At 38.3% G+C, this 20,747-nt stretch overlaps 1 protein-coding gene across 2 annotated transcripts in view; it reads left to right on the top strand.

Moving 5' to 3' along the window:
* Positions 1–20,747, top strand: part of col5a1 (procollagen, type V, alpha 1) — a 103,030-nt gene that overhangs the window by 36,685 nt on the left and 45,598 nt on the right. For both annotated transcript variants that reach the window (XM_038304989.1, XM_038304988.1), the window contains exons 5-9: positions 15,161–15,292; positions 16,640–16,759; positions 16,850–17,230; positions 18,289–18,927; positions 19,041–19,097. In XM_038304989.1, coding sequence (XP_038160917.1) covers positions 15,161–15,292; positions 16,640–16,759; positions 16,850–17,230; positions 18,289–18,927; positions 19,041–19,097 — 1,329 coding nt within the window. The remainder of the gene's footprint in view (positions 1–15,160; positions 15,293–16,639; positions 16,760–16,849; positions 17,231–18,288; positions 18,928–19,040; positions 19,098–20,747) is intronic.

Below are 20,747 nucleotides of genomic sequence, written 5' to 3' on the forward strand. Positions count from 1 at the left end.
CACTTTTAGTTTTTAAAGAGTTTTATTTAGTCAGATTGAGGACTTAAAAGAATGGATTTTAAAGGCAGCAGACTTCTGGTTTAGGTGGGCATTCATGTTATGGATGGTTTTAAGTTACTTTTTAATTTGTCCAACAAAAGGCGGATGTTTTAGGCTGTCTTTGACCTGCTTGGTGCTTTTATGTTGTTTCTTTCCTGATGTTCTCCGGAAAAAAAAAATCTATAGTTTTGCTAATAGACTTTAAGTGAAGCAGGAAGCACAATCTCGGCATTACACGTATTATATTTTAGGTATTTTATTATTAAAACTGAAATTACTTATAAAATAATAACATATTCATATATTTTTCTCATGTACTTATGTATACCTTTGCTGATTTTAATCATCATTGACTGCTACTGTTATTAGGTAGCAGTTTACGTCAGCTTTTTGTATATTTATGCTTTGCCAGTTACGAAATTCTTGACTTGAGACCGGAGTTTCAGAGAAATATCTCAGCCAGCCATCAGCCAACGTTGCAGCAACAGCTCGGAAGCAACTGTGGGAGCAGACAGATTGTTTGGAAGAGATGTTTAAAAGCCTCCTGCTGTGCGTCTGTCAGTCGGGAGACATGACAGGCTCCAGTGCGTTCAGAAACTGGAAAAATATGCCACATAGTTTCCAAATTATCCTCAGGCTGCTCTGCCTTTTTTCCCATTACTCCAATCCCCCCTTGGTAGTTTAGCCTGATAGCGTGTTGACTTTTTGCCAGATTAAGAAATCACTAAGACAGAAATGGTTAAGATTTTGTTGTTTAAAATTAAAATAATGTTATTGTCTTTTGATGAGGAGAACAAAAAAAAGCCAAAAAAAGGATAATTTCTACTTTCCTGTAAATACTGTTCTAAAGACAGAGATATGATCTGTTCCTTCACACCATTAAATAACAGTGAATGGTATGATTTTACTGCTTGTCAAGCTTTTTACTGCAGGCTGTGCTTTTTTTCCTGATATACAGCAGTCAGGGGATAAGTAGCACTTTTACGCTGAGGTGGTTTTGTGGTTTGGTCTCTAACAAGGTTATTGTGGCAGCAGAAAGACTGTCTATCTACTGCTAGTACTGTATGTTCTTTTTTTTCAATAGCAGCTTACATAAGAAGTCTGTGCTTGTGATTGTGCCAGTGGAAGATGATTTAATTGGTATCGAAGTGTTTACAGGAGAAGGCTGCTATTTTACACTACAACTACAAACTTTAATGCATCTTAATGGGTCTTTAGGATGATAAACTAACACAATCATAGCTCAGGAGGAGCAATGAGGCTCTTAGGTTGGAAAATGTATGATCTTTATAGAAGTGTTGATAATAGGCAGCTAATTAGTTTAATTTGCTGTTTTTTGCCGATTTGGATACAGCAGACTTGTGGAAGAGGTCCCTCCTGTCTCCTCTTGTTTCATATTGACAAACTTATGACACTATAAACTATAAAATATAACTATACGATACACTGGGCATCATGTTGAACACACTGTCTACAAGTAGAAGCAAGGTAGTGGCAGCATCATGAGGTGGGGAAGCTTTCTTTTGCAGAGATAGGGAAAAAAGTCAAAGTTGATGAATAAGGCTAAATGCATTGCTATCTTTTAGGAAAGAATTAAGTAGTCTCATAAAAAATTAAAAGTAAGGTCAAAGGTTACCTTCCAGGAATAATGTAACCTTAACCATGTGGCAGTACCTGTAATGGAACTTATCAGAGGAGATCAGATAATCACTTCGTTCACTCGTTACATAACCTTTTCAAATTACAGACAGATATCTGGAATCTGTGATGAGAGTTAGAAATTGAAAATAGATGGTCAAAACCATTTTTAAGCAGTCTAAATGAGGATGAGAATTAGAAAACATTTCTGTCTGCTGATGTGCAAGGCTAGTACTGTACCAACAAAATGTCCTGGACTAATGATTGAGTCAGACATATTAATAAAGATATGGATCATATTTTGAACAGTCTTGCTCTCTCTGTCATAACCCTGCTTTAAACTTCTCCTCGTGTCCAACTTTAGTCTCCATTATAAGTCTTATAATTTCTAAAAGTTTGTGGCGGCAGGCTGCATATTTTGGCTTTTCTTGTGTTTTTGTTGTTTAATAGTGAGACCTGGATATGCATCAAAGAAAATCTGTGATAGTAAAGCCCATTATTGGGTCCTTGGTGGACTTCTGCAGAAAACCTGTGGTTGATCTGGGGTGGGGGGTGGAGCTAAATTGGGACCCATGGGCTGCTTTACTTCACCTAGAGGTAATTCTTAGGGCATATTTGATCTATCAAATATTGAGCTGCGTGGACATGACAGCTCTTCTCAGGCCTCCATCCTCAATCTTTAGAACCTTGGCAATAAAATACAGTAAACTCATTTAGAGTACATCTAAAGCTGGAGAAGATTCTCATGTCAGTAAAACTGCATGAACTGTTTAGGAAGGAAAGCAACAGAAAAGATGAAATCGTGGTTTCAGTTAGAGGTGCCAAAAACTTTGGGTCATCCATGGAAAGAATGAGGAGGTCTCCCCGCTGATTTAAGTCCTGGCACGGCAAGCGTACCACATGACATCATCCAAAGGTTTCCTTTATATCTTTTGATTGGCTGTTTCCTTATCTGTGAGTCATGTACTGAGAAATATACTTAAACCGAATGTTGTGGAATGAAGGATGAGGTTAAAATAATAAGTGAGATAAAGCCATATTAAAAGAGCAGTGAAGCAGTCCAACGGGGGACCTTTGGGTTGAGGCAACTTGTGGGGCTCCACAGTGCAGCAGGAGCCAGGAAAAAGTAGTAAAAATGTGCAACACATGAGCTTGATGCTCATAATAAACTTTTATATCGCATTAGCCAGATGAGCTGCACATCTCGTTTCCTCATCTGTACCTCAGGACTTTTTTTTTTTTTTTGGCTAATAATCCAACTAACATTTTTGTACTTAGTTTGCTTGAGGTATTCATTTAAAAATAAAATCTTAATGTTAGACTTTCTAAGATAAAGAAATTATTTCAGCTTCTTTATGGTAATGTTTTGTAGTTGGCTTCATGGCATTTTTCTGGCTTCCAGTGCTTTTCCTTAATTGTAGTTGCACTTTTTCCAAAGTTAAACTTCAGATTTATGTGGTACAAAGCCTGCTGGGGGTCATTTATCCACAGTAACAGTTAGCTCACTGTGTAATGCATATATAATTGCCCCCTCCTGGAGCTCCCTGTAGGGACCTGGAAATGTCATGCCTTGATTGAGAGTTCATTACTAGGTTCAGAGCAAAGTTGTGGCCGTTATTTGAGATCCTGTTTCGATAAAGAGAAAAAAAAGTATTCATTTGTACTGCAGTTCCACATTGTTTACATGTAAATAATTGATAACATCGTGACTTTCTAGGTGACATTAAATAAGTTTCCATTTTGCACCAAGACAGTTCATTCTACCAAGGCCAGAACCATGTATTTGTCTCTAATGAGTTATTTCTGAGCATTTTCCTGCACTCAAAAATTGCATCCTTAATAGTTAGGCTGCTGTTGTCCTAAAATGGCTCTGACATTTAGAAGTATTATGTGTAGAAATGTAAAAGCAGATGTCTTGTTTTGTGTTTTTCAGATGATGGCATTTTTAGAAATTTTTCCTCTACCAGTAGCAGCTGCTGTTCTTTGAAACAGTTGACGCTTAATTTAAATATATAAATGAACAAAAATAAGATGCAGATGGTGCAACAATACTGGGAATTTGTAATTCGTTTACAATATTATGTGTACAACAGGTTAAAATAGCTTTTGTGGAGCACTCTGAAATAAACTACAGAAACTACAACAAGAGTTCAGCAGAAGATGACTGTTTTAAATGAAGGATCACTTTGTTTTTATCATCTGAGTTTCATGAGGAAAACCCCCCCTTTTTCTGGCCACCGTCGGTCAAAAACCTTTTAAAGTCTGTTTTGCGAATCATTATCAATCAGCCAGCTTGGACTGGACTGCCTCTGCTCAGTGGTGTTAACCAATCAGGGCTCAGCTTTCTCGGTTGCTTCAATGCACGGAGGCTCATGCCTCATTGAGAATTTCAGGCACTGTCCTGCCGCTATACAGTGCAGGGGAGCTTGCATCCCGACAACAGTCTAATGCGCAACATACTCATCATTAGGCACATTTTAGCACAAATTGAATGCTACTTAATGATTACATTTAGGTAGTTTAAATCTACATTGTGTAATAATTACAGTGATTTACTAACAAAAATTGTATATATTATACATATATATATTATTTATTACCATGTGAAAACTGAAAGTCTCAATCTTTATTTTTGTGTTGCATTCGAAATGTTCTATTTCTAATCATGTAGGCATTATGGAGACAGACATCTTTAATCTGCGGAACCAAAAAGCTGACAAACCATTGACTGTAGATATGACTTAGACTTACAGTAGACTTAGACTTCTGTATTTGTCATTTTGTATGCACAGAGTGCATACAGAACGAAACTGCGTTGCATACAGCTTATGAACATTGCATTGATATTTCAAATGAGATGGAATACCTTTCCAGATTGTTACACACGAGTTATACAAAAAGTGCAGCAGTGTTCAAAGTGTAAACAGTGCAGTGGATAAAAACAGTTTGCAAATTGCAATGGTTCAGTGCAAATAGGCATTTGTGCGAAAATGCGTTATTTCTTTCGGTTGAGAATAGAAATGAGATTAACTGAAAAAGCTAAAAGTTAAACGTTCAGCAGCATTTGATGCCCGATAATGTGCAATAGGTGCAGAGTTCGGTTTGTGGATCAAAGGTTCAACAGTCTGATGGCAGTGGGGAAGAAGCTGTTGCAGAACCTGGTGGATCTGCAGTGGATGCTGGGGAACCTCTTTCCAGAGGGCAGCAGGGACAACAGTCCATGGTGGGGGTGTGAGGAGTCTTTGATGATATTATGGGCTCAGGACACACATTTCATCACACACTGTGATGAAATGTCCTTAATGGAGGGAGAGGAGCCCCAATGATTCCTTCTGCTGTCCTCACCACCCTCCTCATGTTCTTCCAGTCGGAGGCTCTGCAGCCTCCACACCACAAAGAGAGACAGCTGGTCAGAACGCTCTCTATGGTGCTTCTGTAGAAGGTGGTGAAGATGGGCGGGGGCAGGCGGGCTCTCCTCATCCTCCGCAGGAAGTACAAACGCTTCTGTGCCCTCTTCACCAGAGATGAAGTGTTTACAGTCCAGGTGAGGTTGTCCGTGATGTGCACCCCCAGGAACTATGTGCTGCTGACCACATCTACAGCTGAGCTGTTGATGAGCAGTGGAGCATGGTGGGGCCGGTTCTTCCTAAAGTCGACGATGATCTCCTTGATGATATCACCATTACCCTCGAATTTGAGGGTCGAACTGAGACAGTAATGAGCAAAAGATGGCCGCAATGCACAGAAGAATACTGTTGCTTTCCAGCATTTATATTTATTCAGCTGAGGTAATGAGGACTGACGTTACTTATAGATAATAAATTAATACAATCGCCTAGTCTGTTTATATCACTATGCTAAGAAGCTCACTAAAACATGATGAAGCTGTGGAACAAATAACAGGTTTATTCGCTATCTTAGGCCTATGTAAAATCTATATCTTACATGAAATACTATTTATAAAGTTATCTATATGAGCAAAAGGTGTTGCGGATGTTGCTGAAGCCATTTTGTACCATGACGGCCTCTGTATTGTTGTAGTAGCGGTGTGGGGAGCAGTTCATGTTGCTGCAGTCTGACCTGTAGATGTTACTAAAAATCAAACACTGTAGCTCTTAGTTTACAAATGCATATTTTATGAAATTTACAGGGGGAGGTTTTGCCTCCCTAGTATTTAATGACAAATCGTAAATGGTTTATACGTAAAGAAATTAAATGAATTTAAGTGGCTTAGAAGTACCTCTATTTCGTATAATGATTGTATTGGCTTGTAGGGTGTACAAATTAATACTTAGCCTGAACGCCTTCAGATTAATGTTTTATTCACTATACCCTCGTAGAGATAAATTGGTACATTGGCTGGCTGAGATTTTTCTCCGATATTAGCATTTTTGTCTTGTATGTGTATCAGCTGGTACATGCTTGGTCGTACATGCAGTCGCCGATTCATTTGTGCGTTCAGCAGACATGCTTTGAGATCCCATGTAGCATGCAAGGCCATTCTCTTCATTTATTATCCATTATTAATGTTCTTTTTATTTTTTTCGTAGATTTTTTTTTTATTAAGACTATTATTTGCTATCATTGTTCTATTTTTATCATGTCAATGGAGAAAGAAAAAGAAATATCAACTCCAAGAAATGGTTCAATAATATTGGCAGCACAAATCAGGTTTTCGGGTAGACTGTAAAAAATCTTGCATCTGTCGATCTCTAACCATGTGTAGCTAAATTAGTAGCTGAAATATAAAAAAAACAAAAAAACATTTCAACTACTTAAGTTATTCGGTATTCGTATATCAGTCCATTTTCCTCCGTACAGAGAGAGCGTCTGCATAGTGCAAAATTATGTGATGATTTATGTGACCTTGGTGTTAAATGGAAGAAGCAACACCATTCTTCTTTTATTTTATTGTAAGAAACATGAAGACCCAATCAGGTAAATGAAGGCTTTTCTAGCACAAACTGAGCTGCAGTCAGAAGTCAGGAGTACTATATGTCATTATGTTTTAGCTGATTGGTTCAAATGGTTGCACTTGAAAAATCAGCTAAATAATAATAATAATAATGAAGGACAGTTGTTGTTACTATAGGCTCGTTTTGTTTAAGAATGTACAACGTAATGTCATGTCAGGCACATATGCTCAGCGCATGTGAGGTAAATCATAGTCGTGTAATGTAAATAGAGGATAAATAAGAACACATGCCATCTTTTAACATCCATCTGGATCATTTTTAGTCTAAGATCTCGCTATCATGGATCTTCTGATGTTTTGATTCTGATTAATGGTCGTTTAGAAGGATGCGGTTTAGTCATACCATCTGTTAATATTGTATTAGGCACAGCAGTATTTCTTAACTTGCACTCACTAAAATATTATTGATAGTATGATAGTGCCAGTCCTCTAAAATATATCATACTTTTAATGTGTAGTTTTCTTGTTGATAAATTAACGGCAGTGGTGAAGTGATGCATTAGGGCTAAATTATGGAGGCATTCATCCTCTATGCAAGAATTGTAGTTTCTCCCACCTGGAGGGAGGGAAATTTACTGTAATGTTTTTTTCTAACAGACATACCTCTTTTGAGCTAATGATAGTTCATGACAAAGTAATTAAAGAGTCAAAGTGAGTTATTGTTACACTTGCACAATAAACTATTTATGATTTTACACTTGTGAAGCTGCAGTCCTTACAAAAGTGTCCATACCATTTGAAATGTATTTACATCTTTTTACGTTTCAACTACAAACCTTGAAGCATGTTATTAGGGATGAATGTGACAGATTGACACAAATTTGTTCATATTTTTGAAGTGGATGATATTCATTTGGTTGAAGGAGTTTTGCAGATGTGTGCCCCCTTTGGCGACAATTTATAATTACACCATTGTTTTGGTCGGTCGTGGAAAAAGAGAAAAAGAACTGTAGTGTGTCGCTGCAACACACAGGTCTTCTGTTTAGAGGTTTAATCTCATATAGAATAACAAACTTAGAAATATTGAAGTTATTATCAACAGGAAATCTTACCTATTAGCAAAAAGAGGGTAATTTTTAGGTAAAATTATAGCTCCCTCATAGCTAGCTCGATTATTTTTTCTTTTTATTCTCTTGCCTCCAAATTTGCCCTTTTTATGGTGATGGGGTTTGAGGTGTGTTTTGACTTTTCTGTTGTGATCTATCTTCAAAAACACTCTGTTCTCTTGCCCCGACGGAGCCTCAGCAAAGTAGCTAGGTGATTGAGAGTGCCCAGCATGTCACAACCACCCGCACCCCTGCAAAATATGGCTCAAATCACTCCCTAATGAACCGCCTAATATAGCCTATAGAGGCATTTGCTGTAAATAGAAGAATCCCTATTTTACATCCCAGGCATTTGTAAGGGATTCATTTGTGAAAGTAGAATAAGGTATACGATGAAAAATGCGTCCAATACACCTAAGTGTGATTTAATGTCATTATTAAAACCGCTTTTCCTTGAAGGTTGGTTTTCTTAAAAAGAATTCCAACAAAAACACCAGCAACATACAATAGGCATAGTGTGCTCTTCAACCTGAAAAAAAACATCACCTCATAGAAACAGAGTGGTGGCAGCATCATGCTGGGGGGATGCTTATGTTCAGCATGGTCACCTCATGGTCACATCTAATGTTAAGACTGATGGTAAAACTGAATACTGAATGCAATTAATGCCTTTTTTTCAAGTTTAAATTTGATGTTATCCTCTCATATCAAACCACCAATTAATACATTGAGGTTCAGTTCAATGGGTGTTTAGTCAAACCTCTTGTCTGGATTGGTTATGCCTTGCTAACAAAACACACTACTTTCATACAATGTGCTTCAGTAATTCCATGACGGATGGAATTTCCAGTATGGATAATCAGGAGAATTTCCATAACCCATGTCAGATGTTTGTATTTTATCCCCTCCTCCTCTCACCCCCAAATTCTCCATTTTGGTTTCTCCCTTAAACTATGTCAGCAAACCCTAAAGTGTGCCCTCAGCACTTCTAATGTTGATTTCTCAGAATGTCCAAGTAAAATAATTAGAGTACATGTCTCATGTATGAAGGGGGCCGCTCTGGTTTCCACTTTGCCCAAGAAGTACGGGAAATTCGGAGCATGGCTGCCCACAGCCCTCAGAGACGTGGGATTAAAATCTTACGCAGCACGGATTTTTTACGGGGGCTTGGACTCCAGATGTAGATTGGGCCAATCTGAACAGAAAAGACAGTAGCTGTGAGGTGAGGGAACGGTTAAAGAGGTGGGTGGTGGACATGGAGGGTGGCAGGCAGACAGCCTTGTTGCTTTTGGCTCTGCCTCTGAGTACCGAGCATTACAGCCTGGATGGGGGGGGGAATGAAAATGTCCTGTGTGTCTGGTGAAGATTTTAATCAGAGATTTGGACGTTCTTTGAACACATGGTTGTATGTTGATGAGTATGGATACAAAGAAATGTCAACCGTATATATCTTGTGTGGGTTGCTTTGTTTCTCTGGCTGGAGGACATCCAGGTGCAGGAACTCCATCGGGGTGGGCTGGCAGTGGCTAAAGTAACCCAGACTCCCTCCTCATTGACTCTTATCCCATCTCCATTCTCTATATCTTCTTGCAAAAGCACAAGCAGAGAATAATGAAAAATAGATGAGTTTTTTTTATTATCCAATTTTAGCTCCTTTTTTTAGTCTAAATAGGCATTATCTGCTACCCCATGAGTATACAGAAATAATGAGCGCCGATGTGTGTTGTTTTTACTAAGGTATGCTGCTCTGAGCTTAACGAACTGCAAATATCCTGAAGGTATTAGTCAAGTCAGCAGGGTTTTCTCAAATAAAAATAAGCTTTTTTTAAAAGCCACTTTTGAGGGAGAATAAAAGGCTAGAGAGTATGCATTTGCAGGCGTCTGATTTCTAAACAGTCTGTTCCCTTGTATTTATAATCATGATGCTTTTAAAACTAATATTCCTCTAGCTGCATGCATCATATTCTTGATTTTTCAGAATTGGGAACACTATGAACTCAGTCCACTCTACACCTTGTAGGTCAGGTTCATTGAAGCACATATTTGGCTTTGTGTTCTCTCCTGCCCCCATCTGGACACAACCTAGAAGTCCAGCAGGAGTTAAACTGTGGGTGCCATGAAAGCGTCACATATGAGGTTGTTGTTTTTTAGCAGATAAGGATAAAACGATTATTTATTATGTTTCTTACCCAGCAGTAAGATGGAGCAGCTCAAAAACACCTTTTTTTGTTTTCTAACAAAAATTATGTCAGGTATGGCCATCTTTTTTACCAGAGGCAATGATTTTTTTTGCACCGCAGCCTGACAATAGGAGAACAATGTGCAGAAGTGTCATATTTCAGTGGTTCTCAGGGAGCAGCTTAAGACCTGTTATTGTCTAAAAATTCTGTCTTAAGCACCACTATAACGTGCCATGCAATTCTCCAAAGTAAATAATATCCCTCTCTGTTTTCTAGCTGGTTCCTGCTGCTTTATGGTTCGCACATTTTATTTTAGGTATTTTATCAAACCATTTGATTTTTTTTATGAGAAGTTATAATAGGACTTTAGAGGCCTTTTTTTACAGTTGAATTTAATGATCAGCTTCATTACATCCTTAATGTCTGACTGTGAATGCACGGAAGTGGCAGCAGGCATTGTAAAGCCCCATTTATACAACAGCAGGAAATGTCTCTTAATGTCTGAGTGAACTAAGTTGACCAATCAGCAGCATTTTAAAAATTTATAAAAATTATTATCAGCTTTTAATTAGAATACCGGATGGGCTTAAATAACCATTGGCTTTGAAGATGTGTGATGAAAGGTAACATGTGACATGAAGACAGAAAATCAGTGTTGGACTTGGTGGATCAAAACTTTAAAAATAGTTTAAATGTCTCATTTTGTTTTATCTTATGTTAAAGACTTAGACTTAGGACTTACTGTAGACTTAGACAACTTTTATTGCCATTTTGTATACACAGGGTATATACAAAACGAAATTTTGTTTACAGCTTTCATGACATTTCCATTCCTAAAAGTGCTTTGACTAAGATTTAATCCTTACAAACACGACTTACTGTAATGAAACAGGAACTCGAAAAGGCATTGGTTCAGGCTGAATCATATACATATTAACAAGCTATAATAAAGCCTTTACCCTTTTAAAAAAAGAATTATGCTGTTGGAACTTTTATTGGTAAACTAAATACTCTTAGGCTCAAAAAATCCTGATCTGTTTCAGTCTTTACATGACTTTCCCACGTTAGCATCTTGAAATTATCTCCGGAACCCTCCAAAATTAATGTTCCCTCTCGTAAAGATGTATACTAAATAGTTGCCCCGGAAACTTGTTGCTGTTATTTTTTAACAGTGATATTTAACACTCGCCTCTTCATTCTCCTCCCTCTGTGTTTTGGATGAAAAAGTTGGGCTCTTCATCCACCATTGTCTGTCAAAGTTCCAGGTGTTTAAAACATTTTCAAGCTTAGACAAGTCATTTATTTCTTCTACTATTTTCCTGACTTCTATAAAGTAAAGTTCATCTGTCACAGTATGTTCTTCTCTCCCCTTTTAATGAGTATTATGCCCAAGTTTCCTGGTGTTTTTATACACATGAACGACACATTCTAATCCATCTGTTTATTTAAAAATAACATTATTTGGTTGGAATTTTTAAGGATAACGTTAAGTATAGTAGGTAAGGGGTTGAAAAGTGTTTTGTTACTAAAACAAAAGCATTAAAAGTATTTTTTCTGCACCGTCTGAACAGTTAATTAGTTTTTAATGTGGGAGCCTCTAAATCTTTTCATTTCAACAACATGAGTTTAGAGCTGGTGTCAGCATGGTTAAAATGGCGGATATTAAAAACAACTTTTATATTCCTCTTGAAATTGATACTGAAAGTTAGTCAAATGATTCTATTCCGAGGTATATAACAGTTTGATTGTAACAGCCCAAAAGGATAATACAGAGAAGTATTGCTTTAATCCATGCTGCCTTCCTGTTATCTGCTCTCTCACCAAGGCTGAGTCAATCACAGACATGAGTCTGTATATCAGAGAAAATATTCTTTCCTTTTAAAAACTGTCTTACACATATGACTTTTAGTCAATTTTCAAACATTTTACAATTTTAAAGAGGTTTAATTTTTGTATTTTGTTACACCAGTCACTTTCTTCATGGTTCTCCGTGCTTTAACAAAGATGACAATATATGCTGAAGGTGCTACAGTATATTAAGGGCAGTCAGGTTCCATAAACTGATCAACTGAAAACCTATGAAAACATGGTTGCATATAGCCTTGCATGCTACATGCTGAACGCATAAATGAATCGGCGTCTGTATGCATGTATCAACTGCAATATAAGATATTTTGAAATATTGATAAGGCATAGATATTGCAAAGCTGCAGTCATCAAACTGTTTTTTTTTGTTTTGTCTTTTCATTAGCAAACAGATTTCTGTGAACCATTTCTGTCAGGCTGAGCCCTAAATCACTGCTCCTTAAGAATTTCAGCTCAACTTATATTTAGTTTAATTAACAATATATTTAGGCAGACATGTCAATATGCTTTGTTTCAGGGTTAGCAGCAGCCTTACCTTTAGCAAACTACTAATCTGCCTTTAGCAGCACTTTTCTTTGTGCTGTAAACTCCTCTCAATATTGCTGTGCTCATGTCACATATCATAATCAGCACTCTCCCATGATGCTTTCAGCGTGTTCTTATTAAATCTTTGCTATATGATGAATCATTTCATCTTGCCAAATTTAGGTTCCCACCATTCCGGATAATCTTACTCTGACATTCCTCTGGCTGCTCTGGGAGATACAAAAAAAAAAAGCAGAACAAAGACAAAAGAAGAAGAAAACCACAAGAATGGAATCTGAAGGAAAAAGCAGCATCAGACAACAAGGCTTATTTCTCACTGAGTTTGACCTCGTTTTCTTTTTTTTGTTGCAAACAGTGAACATCCATCATCCTCTTCAGTACATCTGCGGCGTACAGTTTTAGTAGGATAACGGAGAAGAACATCAAACTGATGGAAAGTTTGAATGGGATATTCACTATACTGGACAAATTCACTTTTGGTTTAAACATGAATGGAGGAAACGGGCAAGTTCAGCTTATTTGAGAAAATGAACAGAGTTGCAAGCTAAGCAAAACTGATTATATTCAGAAGCCTGCAGTTTACAAAAATACAGCCTGTTTATTTAGAGTTATAATGAGGAATGACAACTTAACAGAATTATCCTTAAGCTTATCCACAGCCTGTTATTCACCTCTATATGTAAACAGCTTTTGGTTCAGATTAAACCAAATGAACATTTCAATAAGGTTAAATTATTTGGCTATGAAAGACTATAAATAAAAAAAATGGGGAAAAAAATGTTAGAAGACAAAAATCAGTCACACAAATTAAAACCATCATCATGCATCTCCCCATGTAGCAGTTTACGGTAACGTACTGACCACATTTAAGGCCTGCTGTTTTTATTTTACGCTGGTGGGAAACAATGCAATGAATCAGGAATGATCAATGTTCAAGCTACCCAGGGACTCATCCATCATCACGTCTTTAAAACACAAAAACCCTCTGTTTTATAAAAATACATTTTTATTTATTTTTTTAAATGCATTTAAAGCATCAAAGTCTGTTCAGAAATGTTAATAAATCACAATTATATGGAATCTCACATTCAAATTCAGCCTGGAATTATGAATTTTGAACCAGGGTGGAATGGTAATACAACATCATTTAAGAAAAGATATTTGTCTTTATTGTGGCTTTTCTAAAATCCAAACAGGTTGGAAATTGCGCTAACAAGCTTAAGCATATTCATATATCCCTACTAATTTTTTATATGAATTCCCTTCAACAAGCTGCAAGGAAGCAAACTGCCTTTATCCACATCAACGAGTTCTAACTGTACCAGGAAAATGGGAAAATAACCACGATTCTCTCGTTTGAATTGTTAGGTTTCTTGTTATGGGCAGAAAGGGCCGTTACCAAGAGCATTTCTAAAGCTTAACAACATCATCAAAACCAGCTTCTCTTTGTTTTTGGAAATATCCTCCTGATAAAAAAAAAAAACAAAACAAAAAAAACCAGCCCAATTTAAGACAGTTTTTTTTTTATATTTCTAAACCAGTTTGTAAACATTTGACCCTGTTTGAGTTTAATAAGAAATAAAAAAAACTCAACATGCGAGTCTAATTTGTGTGTGCCATCTGTAAAGGGCAGTTTAAATAAACTTAAAGCAAAAGTTAAAATAACCATCCATGTCGAAAACACCTTTTAGTAAAAATACCTAACATTTGTCTGCTCCCATGTATGAACATCATGTTATGGCTAGTTCTTTGCAGCCTAAACTCCTCCGTCCACATAAACCAAAGAGAGAGTAGGAGGCAGCGTCCTGTGGGCGCTTTGTGAGGTTTTGTTAAAGGATCTGAGACCGGCTCTTAAGTGTTGCATGTTTTAGTAAAACCCTGGGAGTGGTGCTCCCTAGTGAATTGTCACTGGTTACACCACAAATACAAGGCATTTTTTTTCCCTACTCGCTGCAGAAAGACAAATCTTTCCTCAGTAAATTTCTAGCTGCAGGACAGTGTGACAGACTTCAAACTCTCGGTTGTTCCTTAATTAAAAACATGCATCATTTGTTTTGGTTCATGGTTCTTGCATCCTGTGGAAATACAAATAAAAAATCTATTTTTCATCCATGTTGCCTCCGCATTTGATTAATGTGGATGACATCACTGGCTTTGAAAGTGTGAGCCGGACATATTTGGATAGATGCAGAACAGTGTTTTAGTGCCATGCGCATTCTTGTGAGAAACATGTGGCTAACTCAGCCAGCTCCCCGTGTAGCCTGGGGATCCTTCTGAGCCGCTGTTTTTCTCTCTTGTTCCCTCTCTCTTACTCTGATTTTTTTCTATCACTCTTGCCCGCTCTGTCACTTTCAGAGCCTTTTTTCTTTCTTTTTTTTTTTTTTTCTAAATTCCCCTGTCTTCTACCAACCAGATCAGCTGTTGGAGTCTCCAGATCTTCTCCCGTGTTCTGTTTTTGCACATGCAAATCTGAACCAATCGTCTCCACAATAGGCTCTCAGGCCAAATCCCTCATGTGTCACGCACATCAGGGTAGAGCTCGCACAGTCTGCCTAAACTCCTTAAAGACGCTTTCCTTGTGTAACAACTCTCTGTTGCTCTATATTGTTTTGTAACTCTGCACAACTTGAATGCGGCACGTTCCTCATGATTTAGTCAGCCTCATCTTGACCCAGTTTCAATTCTGCCTGTAATGGAGCAGCCTTGTATCACGTTTATATACAGATGTCTTTAAAGCAACCTCCTCCCAAAAAGTTGGGAAAAAAAATTATCTGTGAAAATGTCTTAGTATGAAATCTGTTTATTAGACAATTGTTTCCCTGAGATGTTTCCAGCTGACCCTCTGACTTACTGTTTCTTGTGGTTTCCAGGGAGACATCCAGCAGCTAATGATTGTAGCAGACCACCGGGCTGCATATGACTACTGTGAGCACTACAGCCCCGACTGTGAGGTGCCGGTACCCGACCGACCACAAAACCAGGACCCCAATACGGATGAGGATGTGAGTTCAGTCCTTTTCTCCTTCATCATATATTCAGTGTTTATAGTTTGCTTTTACATATTTCCTGTAATTGTAATTGCCTCTGATAGTCTGTTTAAAATGATGATTGGTTTTGCAAAAGAGCCCCTTGGCCCATGCTCGAGAACATCAATGCTGCCAGAGGAAAAATGCTGAGTGAGAAGAACTGGGTTATCAGTCTGTGCAGTTAGTCAATAAAGTTTAGAAATGATGATATGCTGCTTGCTCTCCTCTACTGTATGCTGTAGGCATTGCACTGTGTACATGCTGATTATTGAATAGAAAAAAATCCAACAAGAACTGAAAGCTCCTTATCCTCATAAAAAATGCACAAAATTCAATTAGGCAGCAGGAGAAAACTAGGGAGAACTTCATTATAACCGGGAAAAACCCATTCTACACTGACAGGGATGTTTAACAGCTTATTTATAAAGCAACATTTCACAATAAAGCATTCTCTAAGACAGGTCAAATTTTTATCTATTTATTTGATCAAATAAAATTAATACCAATGCAATACAGCTATAAAGAAAGATTCAGATTATGTAACTCTAAGTACACGTTAATCCTGAACACCAAGAATACCTATGGGTTGAAAGGTGGACAACAAGAGAGATCAATACGGAGCCGATTTTTATTTTCCCCTTCATTCTCTTACAAAATGTGACTCTGTGTTCACTTATGGCATCCTTATACCTTAACTTGAAGTAGAACTCATCGATTTTTGTATTTTACTGTAATGGTGGACGTCTCAGAATCCCAACAACCAGTTAAAGGTTTTCTTCTTCTTCTCCCATTTATTTCTCTCAACCTATAATTACCTCCTGGACTTGTTTCAAATCATGATTGGTTCTTGAACATTGAAGAGGCTTTTCGCTTGGGTTAGAGAACTGCACTCAGCCAGGCCAGGGGAAAGTGCTGAGTGTGAAGAACAGGGCTATCTGAGCAGTGCAGTCTGCATCATTGAACTGCATCAATAAAGTTCAGAAAACTGATTTTTTTTTTCCATGCCTTTTTTACTGCCCTGTAGGCTGAAAGGCATTACACCTTCACATGCTAAATAAACAAGTCAAAGAAGTTGCAAAACAGGAAGTACTTGTTTTTGAATTGTTAAATACCCTCAAGGTATACAAATCATTTCCACTTTGGAAACAAGTGACAGACTCATTAGAAAAATCAAGAACCAATTAGTCAGTAAGTAGTTGCAGGTTTTTGGTGATGCTGCAAGTATAAAACAATTCTCATTGATGACTAATCACCCAGAGTCATGTTAATCGTTGATTGTTGTCCTCTCCTGCCAGTTACAATCCCAATGTCTGCCTACTTTAGGTTGTAGAGGAGGACAACTACTACTATGAATACCCTTATTATGATGACATTGAATCCAACCCTAACTCGAAGGTCTACGACTCATATTCCGACACAGAGACGACAAACAAAGAAGTCAAGGTAGTCAACTTTAATACCTCATAAACTACTTGCCGAAACTGATCTTTGAAAGTAATGCTTAACAATTTGTGTGATAACATTGACTTACAGGAGACCGTCGGCAGCGTGGTTTCCACGGTTGAGGAAGTTGTTAGGCAGGCTGGTGGCTCTGCGTCTGTTTCCACCAGCTCATCATCATCCAGCTCATCGTCATCCAGCTCGTCTTCCAGCAGCTCGGCCACTGGCACCGGAGGGGATGACTCCTACGACTACTACCCCTACGGCGACACCAACTACGACTATGGCGAGTCGACCCCCGCACCCGACGGCGACACCACTAAGCGTGTCACCATCACCAGCATCGGCTCCGGGGGTGAGGTGGATCTGGGAGCAGGGGGAAGGATTGATCTGGAAGCTGGGGCTGGAGTGGACAGGAAGGTTATCACTACCGGTGGTGGATCGACAATAACAATCTCTCGCAATTCAACATCAGTAAGTTAAATGCCAAGCAAAGTCAGATTGAATGTATTTTACTGCAGGTATAAAAACTTCCCTTCAAAATGAATGTACTCCTTGTTAAAGTTAATGTTTTTTTACTAGAAGTTAATATGATAGATCAACATAGAGTAGTGCTTAGTTTGAAGGAGTTTAACTGTAACATATTGATAGTGTATTCTAATAGGTTTTTAGGGATACAACAGTTTTGCAAGCTAGAATGACAGATAGCAGTCTTTACCTAAAACAATGTCTGAAATGTGTTACTGGCCTTTTTCTTTTGAGCCCTTTCTCTTCTCCAATGGAACCAATTCGCTGCAAAAGGAAATTTAGTTGGTGTGTAGAGAGATTTGTCAAAGAACTTTAATGTAAATTGATCCCATGCATTAAATATGTATTGCTGAACTGTTTAGTTCATCATTCAGAAAAAAAGCATATGGTATAGCACTTTAAAGTCCCATGCATATGCTTGAAACAGCATATGTACATATTGAAAAAAGCTAGTGAGAGTATCTTGTAGACAATTTATTTAGCACGGATAGGGACATTTGCAGGAAGGTAGAAAGAGCTATGCAAAGGGTAGACTGTTAGTGTAAAAGACGTGGACTGGTGCAGAGGTTTAACTTCCAATGGGACAAGAGCTTTATACATGCAGCCAGTGCTGCAAAGGTCTAAATGAAGACATGATAATGTTTGTAATTGAACCAAAGTTCAGACTTTAATCCAGCTTAAACAACACGGGAAAGCTGATTTTTATGTATATAGTCCCGATGTGGTCAGACAGAACTTAGACTAGAGTAGAATAGAAAATCCCTTTTTTGTCCCACAATGGGGACCTTCTGGAATAACTTACGCTATTCTGCAAAGAACTGGCAAGAATGTCTTTACAATAGGTTTGCAAAGCTAGAAGAGGGAACTTGCAGTTATATTTGCACAATTGTGGTTCTACAAAACCAGATACTGAGGTCAAGATGCGATGAAATGTGAGGTCTTAGAACTATCTAAAACATGTTTTTGTAAGGTTCTTTATTCTCACTTTTTTTTTTCATTAACAGGGTGGAACATCATCTTACAGCGACTATGACGATGGCTACGATTACAACTACTACACTACTGAAGATGGTGGAGGCAGTAGCAGTTCTGTTGTACTCGGTGGTGGTGGAGGAGGAGGAGGCAGCAGTACTGTTTTAGTCAGTGGTGGTGGAGGAGGAGGAAGCAGCAGCAGCAGTACAGTTGTAGCTGGCGGAGGTGGTGGCGGCAGCAGCAGTACTGTTGTAGTTGGTGGTGGCGGGAGCAGCAGCAGCAGTACCGTTGTAGTTGGTGGTGGCGGCGGCAGCAGCAGTACCATTGTAGTTGGTGGAGGCGGCGGCAGCAGCAGTACCGTTGTAGTTGGCGGTGGTGGAGGCAGCAGCAGCAGCAGCTCTACCATCACTATTGGAGGTGGATCTACTGGAGGAGGATCTGTTGGCGGCGGTTCTGTAACCGTTGGAGGATCTTCGACTTCTGGAGGGAGCTCAGCCTCTGCTGGCGCTGCAGCCGGTGGGGGAACTGAGGACGACCTTACCATCGATGGAGCTGATGACTACACAGAAAAGTTCAAAGAGGACCTCTTGAACTATGATCCAGCAGACTATGATTTATATGAAGAATACGGAGGCAAAGAGCTGCCTGCAGAGACTGATTATTTTGGACAGGTAAATCCAAAGATTGGACTCGACAGATATGATGCTAGCAATTATGAGGATTCTATGATAAAAGTGAGGGAGAGAAGCTAAAAGTGACATATTTTTGTATGTTCTATTTGCAGGTTGACGGCGCCCGCGGCGAGAAAGGACAGAAGGGAGAGCCTGCTGTTATTGAGCCTGTGAGTATCTCTGTTTTAACAACAGACCCAGGCGGCAGATATAAGCTGCATGTGTGCACAGTTTGGGGACATTTGCACATATGTGTGAAGCACTCGTAAACATGAGCCATCCGTTGTTTAGGAATGTTCCTTCCAAATGTATTTATTATGGATAACTAAACCTTCCTTGTTGAAGTGTCTTAGCATGGCCTCGCTCATGGATGCTCAGTGTAAACATTTGGAAAAGGGCCATGCAGGGATTGTCAATAAACTCTAAACACAGGTTGAGTGGAAACCAGGAGGTGGAAAGGGACATGGACCAGGAAGATACAAAGAAGAGGGACTAAATAATTCTTTGGGCTCATACTGACTCTAAATTAGACTATTGCACACATCTGTAGCGATGACTCACTTGGTGAGTTTGGAAATGTATACACAGATAGAATGAATATGCCTAATGGACCTACAGCTGTTTCACTTCAAACAAATAGCAAAGACCTGAGCTTAGTATACACATGACCAAGCACATGTGTTTCTAAGTGGAAGCACAACTGAAATAAAAAGGTGAATGGTTTCCAAAGACTTTTACTAATAAATGGGCAACATGCATCCACTCTGAATACACATTTCCATAGTTAAAGACTGGATGGGAATATTTTCCTTCAGCAGTGACAGAGAAGATAATGAGAACTGATGGAATGAAGAATAAAGCTAAATATAGAAAAATCTAAAACTTTCCTCTTAGGATGGTGCCTGACCTGCACATTTATAGGACATTCTCTAAACATTCTCTAAGTATTGCTTGAGAAATAATGACCAATCTCTATAAGAACGGATCACAGCTAGTGTACTCTATCTTATTTATTTAAGCCTAAAATATTTTGTTATATAGTAACAAAGTAACTGTTACATTATGTTGCTTTTAATATTACACCAAAGCTACAAGTAAAGGCATTAAGTCAAACAGCATAACGACTGAAATCGCTGCTATAAAATACAAAAATTGCAAAATTATGCAAGTTTTTACACTAGAGGACTTTATTTCTTAGAAAAAAGACCTGACCAGGAAGTTGGGAGAGAAATTGGGGGCAGGAATTAAACCTGTGATAGCTGCTTCAAAGACCAAGGCCTTTGAGGGTCTGACTTGTTACTCCTGCACCACTGATGTGCCCAATATAACCTTTTGAACTAAATTCAGGCTGTGTTTTTCCTCTATTTATACATCAGAGCCTTACTACAATAGGAATATTTAAGGTATAACTATAAAAGATGTTAATTAGATTTACTCTTCTGACAAACACTTAAGCCTTCTTTGTCTGATAGGGACTTTCATCACTGCTTTCCAAAATCAAATATTATTTCCATTTTTCAATCATCGTAAAACCTGATGATATGAACCTGATGATATGCTGACAGACCCATGGAGGCGGATGATGTAGCTGTTGACTCCTGGTCAGTTTGGCCCTTTATTCGATTGTAGAGTCATTTCACAATCAGGTTTCTTTTTGATCTTGTCTTACTTTCATTGCTTAGAAGTAAAAAAAAAACATGGTAGTCATGTTGAAAAATGTGTTTTTTCTTTGTCTGTTGCTTTTCTTTTATTACAAAACTTTGCAAAAAATGACAAGGATCCAATATAATAAATTGTTATCGGATGGGACTTTAGACAGT

Source organism: Cyprinodon tularosa, unplaced genomic scaffold (genome assembly GCF_016077235.1).
Source record: "Cyprinodon tularosa strain WSP-4 unplaced genomic scaffold, ASM1607723v1 ctg55, whole genome shotgun sequence".
NCBI classification, from domain to species: domain Eukaryota; kingdom Metazoa; phylum Chordata; class Actinopteri; order Cyprinodontiformes; family Cyprinodontidae; genus Cyprinodon; species Cyprinodon tularosa.